The 9,459-nt window shown below is 36.9% G+C and overlaps 1 protein-coding gene across 1 annotated transcript in view; it reads left to right on the plus strand.

The window, feature by feature from the left end:
- Positions 1-2,277: 2,277 nt before the first annotated feature.
- SLC9B1 (solute carrier family 9, subfamily B (NHA1, cation proton antiporter 1), member 1) overlaps positions 2,278-9,459 on the plus strand; it is a 121,692-nt gene continuing 114,510 nt past the window's right edge. The window contains exons 1-2 of the mRNA XM_006872725.1: positions 2,278-2,322; positions 4,301-4,427. Of these exons, the coding sequence (XP_006872787.1) occupies positions 2,278-2,322; positions 4,301-4,427 (172 nt within the window). The remainder of the gene's footprint in view (positions 2,323-4,300; positions 4,428-9,459) is intronic.

The raw sequence follows: 9,459 nt of genomic DNA on the forward strand, positions 1-9,459 counted from the left end.
CTTCCTAGTCTGTCTTTGTCTGGAAGCTCATCTGAAACCTGTCCACCATGGGTGACCCTGCTGATTATTTAAAATGCCGGTGGCATAGCCCTCAGAATCACAGCAACTCGATCCACCACAGCATGACAGATAGATGCGTGGTGGCCGTTTGGTTTTATGTTGATACTGTCACTTTAAATTTCAATGTCAGTCTTGATACAATCCTGATATAATCAAGATACAATCAAGATGTTCTCTCTTGATACTATCAATCCTGATACAATCAAGATAAGTTCTCCCAAGATGGCGGCTCCTGGAACAGCTGAGTGTCTTGATCCAGAAAACAATGGATTTCTGGATTCCCTGCAAATTCCCCACCTGTAAATCCTCTGATCCTCCAAACATACCTTTATATTTGTTTCAGAGTTCCAACACCATCTCATGAGCCCTCTTGGCCTGGTGTCCCGTGTTGTTGTTGACCAAGCTCCTCACTACACATCTACTTGATCCGCCATCTTGAAGGTGCAAGGCATTGTAGTGTAGTGGTTAAGAATCTGGCTGCATTATGTACATCAAAAGACTTTGATGTTTCCCCATGTAAACTATCACTCAATTTACAATAAAAACTTAAAAACTTAAAAAAAAAAAAAAAAGATTAGAGTTGCCTTGTGGTTCAAATTGACCTTGCAGTCCAGTGCTTTATCCCACAGAGTTCTGTATAGATATATAGATGTGTAGATATAAAAATATTGATATGAAAATATGAAAAAAATCCTATTGCCTCTACTTGATTTCAACACATGGCCACTCCATGTATTTCAAAGTATAATTGTTCCATAGGGTTTCTTGGCTGTCCACTGCAGCACCACTGGGTGTGTTAGAACCACTAACCTTTAAGTCAAACCACTTGCGCCACCCAGGGGCCTTGGATGAATTTATAGCCCTATTTTTTCTTTCAAATTATATTTTTCTGTTAATTCTTAGCATGTACAACACAAAATAAAAAATCGAGCATTTGGAAGATGACTGACCCAATGTTCAGGTAAAAACTTAAAGCTAATTATATGGCATAAAATCAATCTTATCTTAAATTTATTTTTAAGGTTTACCTATTAAGTTTCTTTCCTATGTGTAATTAAAAACTGAGAATAAGTAATTATGAAATTGTCAGTTTCAATAGGTCTTAGAAAATGAGCAGAAGGTGTTTGTGAGACTTATGAGAAATGTAATTCAAGTGTCATGGAGTTAAAGAAAGCAGATTTTAGTAACAATTATTCTTGCCATGTCCAGAGAAAACTTTGTAATTTAAATTAACAGAGGTGAAGGCTATCATTTAAAACGTTGTGTTATCTTTTGAAAAGATCCAAGTTTTGTTGTACGCATTAAGTTCATCAGAATGAAATATTTTGTTTTCCCATCTGAAGTCTAGTAATTATATATTGTTGGTCTAATTTTAGTAAATAATAATTGTTCATGATTAAAATGGTCAGTTTTATCTATTTTAACATATATGTTTCTATATTTCTTTAGTGCGAAAAGAGCCCTTCTTACAAATTTGAAATATTCATCATTGATTTTATAAAATTTTTTAGTCAATGAAGACTTCATCCTGCTTTATGTTACCATGTTGTTGTTGTTGTTAGGTTCCATCAAGTCAGTACCAACTCATAGCAACCCTATGCACAACAAAATGAAATACTGCCTGGTCCTGGGACAACCTCAGAATTGTTGCCACACTTGAGCCCATTGATGCTGACACTGCCAATCCATCTCTCTAGGGGTCTTTCTCTTTTTCTGTGACCCTCCACCTTACCAAACATGATATCCTTTTCCAGAGACTGGTCCCTCCTGACAACATGTCTGAAGTATGAGAGACGAAGTTTGGCCATCCTGGCCTCCAAGGAGCACTCTGGCTGCACTTCTTCCAACACAGATCTGTTTGTTCGTTTGGCAACCCATGGCGCTTTCAATATTCTCCTCCAACACCATAACTCAAATGCATCAATTCTTCTACGATCTTCTTTATTCATTGTCTAGCTTTCTCATGCATATGAAGTTATTGAAAATACCATGGCTTGAGTCAGGAGTACCTTAGTCCTCAAGCTGACATCTTTGCTCTTCAACATTTTAAAAAGGTCTTGTGCAGCAGATTTGCCTAGTGCAATGCGTTGTTTGAATTCTTGGCTGCTGCTTCCATGAGTAAAATAATAAAATTTTAAATAATATGGTTTTGCTCTATATAGCCCTTCAGCCTAATCAAACATTACCTTTCTGTCATTATCTTAGCGACTTTGGACAATGACCAATATTCCAGATCAGTTGTCTGCACAAGAGCTCCAAAAGGTAATCATAATCAGGTTTGAAACACTTTGATCTCGAAGCTCTATATAATTAAGTTTTAGGCATCAGCTACTGTGATGCACCCCTCCCTGTTCACCAAATGTTTCCTTCATTTCTAGTTTTTCTTATGATTCAGTGTGATGTTCTTGCTTACTATGTTGTTGTAGTTGTTATTAAATGCTGTTGAGTTGGTTCCAACTCTAAGCAGCCCAGTATACGTTACCCAAGGAGCAGCTGGTGAACTTGAACCACAGCCCTTGCAGTTCAAGACCTTGCTCACCATGGTGGTTATGTGCCATGGAGTTGGTTCCACCTCATAGCGACTCTGTATAGGGTTTCCAAGGTTGTAAATCTTTACAGGAGCAGAAAGCCTCATCTTTCTCCTGTGTAACAGCTAGTAGTTTTGAACTGCTGACCTTGAGGTTAGCAGTCCGACTTATAACCACTACACTACCAGAGCTCTTTTGGCTATACTCAACTCACATATTATCAATGCATGTAAAGTATTGGCTGGCGTGTATATGTGTGCATGTGTATGCATACATACACACATTTTGACTACCATAGGCAGAGTTTGGAGTCCTGGTGTGGAGCTGTAAGATAAGCACTGGATCACAACATCAGTCTGAACTGCAAAGTCGACAGTTCAAACTCGCCAGCCAATCTTGGAAAACCCTACAAGGTTGTTATGAGTTGGAACTGATCCAACAGCACCTAACAACAACTACAACATAACTACAGAGTTTATTCTACTTTTGTGTATGATTTTTGCCTTAGGGGGAACCTCTTAATATTCACCAAAATAAAATACTTATTATTTCCCAATGCAAAATCTCATTGTTGTTGTTATTAAATGCCATTAAATGAGTCTCTACTCATAGCAACCCTATATAGGGTTTCTCAGGTTGTAAATCTTTCAGGGAGCAGATGCCTCATCTATCTTTCTCAGAGCAGCTGGTGGTGTTGAACTGAGGATCTTGTGGTTGTTGTTGTTGTTAAGTGCCGTTGAGTCAAGTCTGACTCATAGCAACCCTGTATGGGGTTTCTGAGTAGCAGCTGATAGGTTTGAACCTCTGACCTTAAGGTTATTAGTCCAGTGCTTAACCTACAGTGTCATACCAGTTCTCCACTAATTAGACTAACTTGTGGCACTGTGGAATAAAGCACTGTACTTCAAGATCAGTTTGAACCACAAGGCTGATGGCTCAAATTCACCAGCTGATCCTTGGAAATGCTGTACTGGTGCCTCTATGATTTGGAACTGGCTTGACGGCACTTAACAACAACCACAACCACTTAAAGGTCTGGAAGATTGAGACATAGCCTTGAACTATGTAAATATATTACATATAAATATGAACCTTAATTGTCTGAAATTATGACCTATGTTGTTTTTTACTTTTATTGCATTTGTATAATTATTCAAATGAAATGAGTCCAAGTAAAATGATTTTTCCCTCATTTTCAATTTGGTTATAGTTTAATTCTACAAGTTTTGGTGAGTTTTCTTTGGAAGGCAGACTGAGAAAAAACACTTTCAATTTACTCTGCCCACTCCGTAGGCTCACTTATTAAGTTCACATAAATGGCAAATGAAAATGTTGTTGTTAAGTGTCATCGAATCGATTCTGACCTATAGGGACCCTGTATAGGGTTTCTGAGGAGCAGCTGGTGAGCTTGAACCGCCGACCTTGCAGTTCAAACGGTTTTGCAGTCTGGTGCATTAACTTACAGAGGGCAGGGGCTTAATTAAACTTTTATAGCAATAAGTCAAGGTACCCATCAAAATACACACATATGACATTCCCAAATGCCAGTTAATAATATCTATTAATGCAAGCATGTAGCTTTGTGTGTGTGTGTGTAATTTCCCATATTGACAGTAACAACATAATTTTAATTATGAGGTTTGGTGATTTTGTACATTCATAAAATTGTATGGAAAGTATACTTCTTAAAGGATTTCCTTACTTTGTCTCAGATCCTTAGAAGTAATGACAAACAAGAAGCTAAAGAGAGTGAGCTGCCACAAGAAGAGGAAGCATTACCACAGTCCATATTTATTCCTTGTCCTCCAGAAGGGACACTGAATGAAACGATTACATATGGTATGTGAAATGAGAAGTGGAGGAAAAATATATTTGATGATTATTAAAAAAACTCACCTACAAAGTCACTGCTTAATTTGTATACTCTAGACAATCAGCTCTGTTACACGAGAAAATATTTGTGGACAAAGAGAAAATATTTCCTTGTATTGGTCCAAAAATAAAACTAATATTGCTTAAGAAATCTATATATTAATCTTTTTCTTGCCTTTCCATGTAAATTTTTGTAACTAAGAACAGTCTTTACTAGACAGTTTTGTTTAGAACCTACTTTAAACATTTCATTTTAAGTTAGCTAGCAAGAACATTGTATTTCTGGCACTATTGGATTCTTAAGGAGCTCTGGTAGTGTAGTAGTTATAAGTCGGGCTGCTAACCTCAAGGTCAGCAGTTCAAAACTACCAGCCTTTCCAGCGAGAAAGATGAGGCTTACTGTGCCTGTAAAAATTTATAGCCTCGGAAACCCTATCCAGGGTCGCTATGAGTAGGAACTGACTCCATGGCACACTACCACCACCACCATTTGTATTCTTATTAAATTTAGGTTCCAAGTTCTAAAACTGCTTGCTGCAGGCTTGTAAAGAGATATGTGAAACTTGCTTTTCAACTACATTTTTTAAAGTACCTCTTATTGCCACCAAATATTTTTTTTTTAAATTCCTAATTATTTTCTAGCTATTCTATATAGTTAAACTTGAGAGAGATTTCAACCTTCAGAAGTATAAATCCTATGAAGAACAAAAATTAAATTAAAACATGAAGAAGGGTAAATATCTGATGTTTAAAATTTTTTACTTTCTTATTCACTGCCTACTAACTTTAGACTTCTAAAAGCAAATTTTACTGATTTTTTTTATTTAATAATTTTTTTTAAATTAACATTGCTGAATGAAGCATTCCTCTGAACTTGAATTAGCCTCATCTAAAATGGAGTCCTACTAGAGAGCTTTGGTAGCATAGTGGTTACGAATTGGGCTGCTAACCTCAAGGTCGTCAGTTCGGAACCACCAGCTGTTCCGTGGGAAGAAAGATGAGGCTTTCTGCTCCTGTAAAGATTTACAGCCTTGGAAACCCTGTACAGGGTCATTATGGGTCAGAACTGTCTCAACAGCACTTAACAACAACAACAGAGAATCTATGGGGAGGAAAAGGCCAGCTTTATTAATGGAAACCCAATATTTTCCCCCAAGTAAAGGACTCCTTGGCAAGCTGAAATAAAACCCACCTCTCCACTGGCTACATCCTCTTGTTCTATGGAAAATTGGATCTTCAAAGCAACCTTTGAGTACTCAGTCAACTATAAGTGAGGATTTACTTCATAAACATAAATATTAGCAGACTGGGGTTCACTAGAGAGTAGAGGAGAAAAGAGGCTTGCCTTTTAGAGGGCTTTTACCCAGTATGTCTACCATTAGTTACAGGAAATAAAGATTGAACCACTTACTAATCCCTGCCAGGCAAAATGGAGAGAGAAGTCAATTTCTCAACTACTTTTAAGGCCAAAAAAGAATACTGCTCATGAATTCATGACGTATGGCACACTGTAAGATTCATACCAATTAGGTTAAACTCAGTTGCTGTCAAGTCAATTCCTATTCAAGGTGACCCCATGTGTGACAGAATTTGATAGGACTTTAAATGACTGATTTTTCAGAAGTAGATCAGCAGGACTTTCTTCTGAGGTGCCTCTGATAGACTCAAGCCATCCAACTTTTAGCTAACAATCAAGGACATTAACTGTATCACGAAAAATGAACAAATAGCTGATGGAAAAAGAGTACAAAAATCTTGCTTCTAGCACTGATGAATTTGAGGAAGGTTCCCATTTACAATTGGCACTTTTTTTTGGAAGTCATGTTTTCAATTGTGTTTACTCAGTGGTTTTACCCTGCCATAAATTGAACTATTTAGGTAATTGTTCTTCATAGTGCCTTTCATACCTCCACATTTTGATAGTAAAAGCCTTTTGATAGTAAGTATAGCAGTCTGTGGCACTGTGGGCTAATGCATCAGATTGCAAAGTCATTTGAACTGCAAGGTCAGTGGTTCAAGCTCACCAGCTCCTCCTTGGAAACCCTATATAGGGTCGCTATGGGTTGGAATCGACTTGACGGCACTTAACAACAACAACATAGCAGTATATTTAGCAAGGACTCCTAAATATTTGACAGCACTTAGCAACCACATAGCAGTATATTTAAAATTAGAAAACCAACAATATTAGTAAGTACTAGAGAACAAGTAAAACTTTTAGCAATTGGTTTTAGAAAAATTTGCAATATTATCCTAAAATTCAAGATATATTGAGAAATATATATAGGATATATTAATTTTGAATTTTTGAATTTTAGGGTAATACTGTAAATTTTTCTGAAGCTGATTGTCTAAAACTTTATACAAACATATATGTATATATATGAAGCTGTAGCTTCTCATGGAGTCCTGCTGTGGCTCTATAGGACAAGTTCTAGACTGCTAACTGAAAGATCTCAATCCCACCAGTTGCTCCTCAGAAACCCTATACAGGATTGCTGTGAGTTGGAACTGACTTGACGGCCCACAACAACAACAACAGCAACAACAAGTAACTTTTGATCTGTTATTTTTAAAAACCTGATTTTTAACTGTTATTTCCTTAACTAGGTCTTTGAAAATGATACATAAAATGAATTATTAAAGACAAGAACTTCTTCTGATTATTAAGGAAAAAAAATGATACTTGTGTTCTAAAAATTAAGGTGCTCTCCTTGGATTCATTTTCATTCAGATACATCATGATTCATTTATCCAGCACATATTTGGACTATGGCCCTAGTGACTGGGGAGCCAAAATAAAATACCTGCTCTCAACAGAAAACATAACAAATTCTTTCATCCGAATCTTGTTTGTAATTCTCTTTAAGATACCTCAGTCTGAACATATGTTCGTCTTCTTACCAGACTACTTGCTCCTCCATTTTTTTCTTTCTTATCATATTATTATGTCAGCTACACAGCCTGTAAACTTTGGAATCATGATTGATTTGGTCTTTGCCCTTCATGCTTCCATTAAACTTGTTGATGTTGTTGATGTTAAGAACCATCCAGTCATTTCTGACGCATAGCAACCTTGCATAGGGTTTCCAAAGAGCGGCTGGAGAATTTGAACCACTAACCTTTTGATTCAAACAGACATTGCAGTCCAGTGCATTAACGCACAACGCCAAACCAGGGCTCAAGCCCTATCAATTCTGCTCCTACAATATTTCCTTTTATTTATCTTACTTCTAAACTTTAACATGCCATGTAAGGCCTTCCAGAGTTGAGTTTCTCATTTTCTTTTCACTCTTATTACCATCCCAACTTACTTACTTCTCAGTGTCCTTAGCTTCACATTTTGTTTCTTTTTTTTTAGCAAAAAAATTTTTTCTTGTGAATTGTGTGATGATTTACAGAGCAAATAAGTTTTCCATCCAGAAATTCATACATTTTGTTTCATGTCATTGATTGTAATTTCCACAATGTAAGATCACTTACCCACTTCCTGTGCTTTCTTTTACATTTTCCCTTCTTTCTTAACCCTTCAGAACTTTTTCCTTGAAAAAATGCTACCCTTTTGATCTCAAAAGTTTGATTATCCTAAGGAATGCATACCTCTGTAGTGTTATTTTTTCCCTTATAAACCTGTATATTGTTTAGCTAGAAACTGAGCCATAGGAGTGAGTTCAGTTTTTTGCTTCACATTTCTGTTTCTATATGCACACTGTTTCTCAAATTAGAGTGTCCTTATAATTTGCCCAATGAAATTTCAGCTTTCAAGGACCCATTAAGTTTTTCCAGATTCTGTAGTTTTACTTCAGCACGAAATATCATTCTAGTTAGTACTTATGCCTCCCTTCATGATTAAACTTTTTTCCTTCAAAGCAGGAACAAGCTCCTTAACATCTAGCCCAAAGCCTTGCATATAAGCAGTTATATTATTTACTTTTATATGTCCACTACTGGACTCAGAAAAGGATGTGGAATGAGATACATAATTGTCAACATCCGGTGGATCTTGGCTGGAAGCAGAGTACCAGAAAGTTTACTCATGCTTAATTGACTATGCAAAGGCACTTAACTGTTTGGATCATAATAAACTATGGATAGCATTGCGGAAAATGGGTATTCCATAATGCTTCATCATGCTCATGAATAACCTGTACATAGATGAAGAGGCTGTAATTGAAACATAACAAAAGAATATTGTGTGGTTTAAAGTCAGTAGTGTACCAGGGTTATATCCTTTCATTGTACTTATTCTGTTGCACCTTAATATGAAGAAAAATAAAATTCTCACAACTGGACAAATAAATAACTTCACAGCAAATGGAGAAAACATTGACATTACCAAAAACTTCATTTTGCTTGGATCCACAATCAACATTCATGGAGGCAGCAGTTCAGAAATCAAAAGATGTATTGCATTAGGCAAATCTGTTGCAAAAGACTTCTTTAAAGTTGTCACTTGGAGGAAGGATTAAGGTGTGCCTTACCCAAGCCATGATGTTTTTAATTGCCTCATATGCATGCAACAGTTGAACAATAAATGAGGAAGACCATAGAAGAATCAATGCATTTGAATTATGGTGGTGTTCAAAATATTGAAAGTTCCATAGAAGGCCAGAAGAACAAACAAATCTGTCTTAAAAGAAGTGCAATCAGAATACTTCTTAGAAGCGTGGATGACCAGACTTCATTTCTGTTATTTTAAACATGTTGTTAGGAAGAACCAGGCCCCGGAGAAGGACATCACTCTTGGAAAAGTGGAAAGTCAATGAAAAGGAAGGAGACCTCCAACAAGATGGATTGACTCAGTGGCAAAATTGTTGTTGCTGTTGTTGTCAGGTGCCATCAAGTAGGAACCGACCCATAGTGACCCCATGCACAGCAGAACAAAACAATGTCCAATCCTGGGCCAGCCTCACTACCACTGCCACACTTGAGTCCATCAAAGATGCCATCTGGCCAATCCATCTCGTTAGGGGTCTTCCTCTTTTTCTCTGACCCTCCA

The sequence above is a fragment of the Chrysochloris asiatica genome, unplaced genomic scaffold (assembly GCF_000296735.1).
Source record: "Chrysochloris asiatica unplaced genomic scaffold, ChrAsi1.0 scaffold00211, whole genome shotgun sequence".
In the NCBI taxonomy this organism is placed as follows: Eukaryota; Metazoa; Chordata; class Mammalia; order Afrosoricida; family Chrysochloridae; genus Chrysochloris; species Chrysochloris asiatica.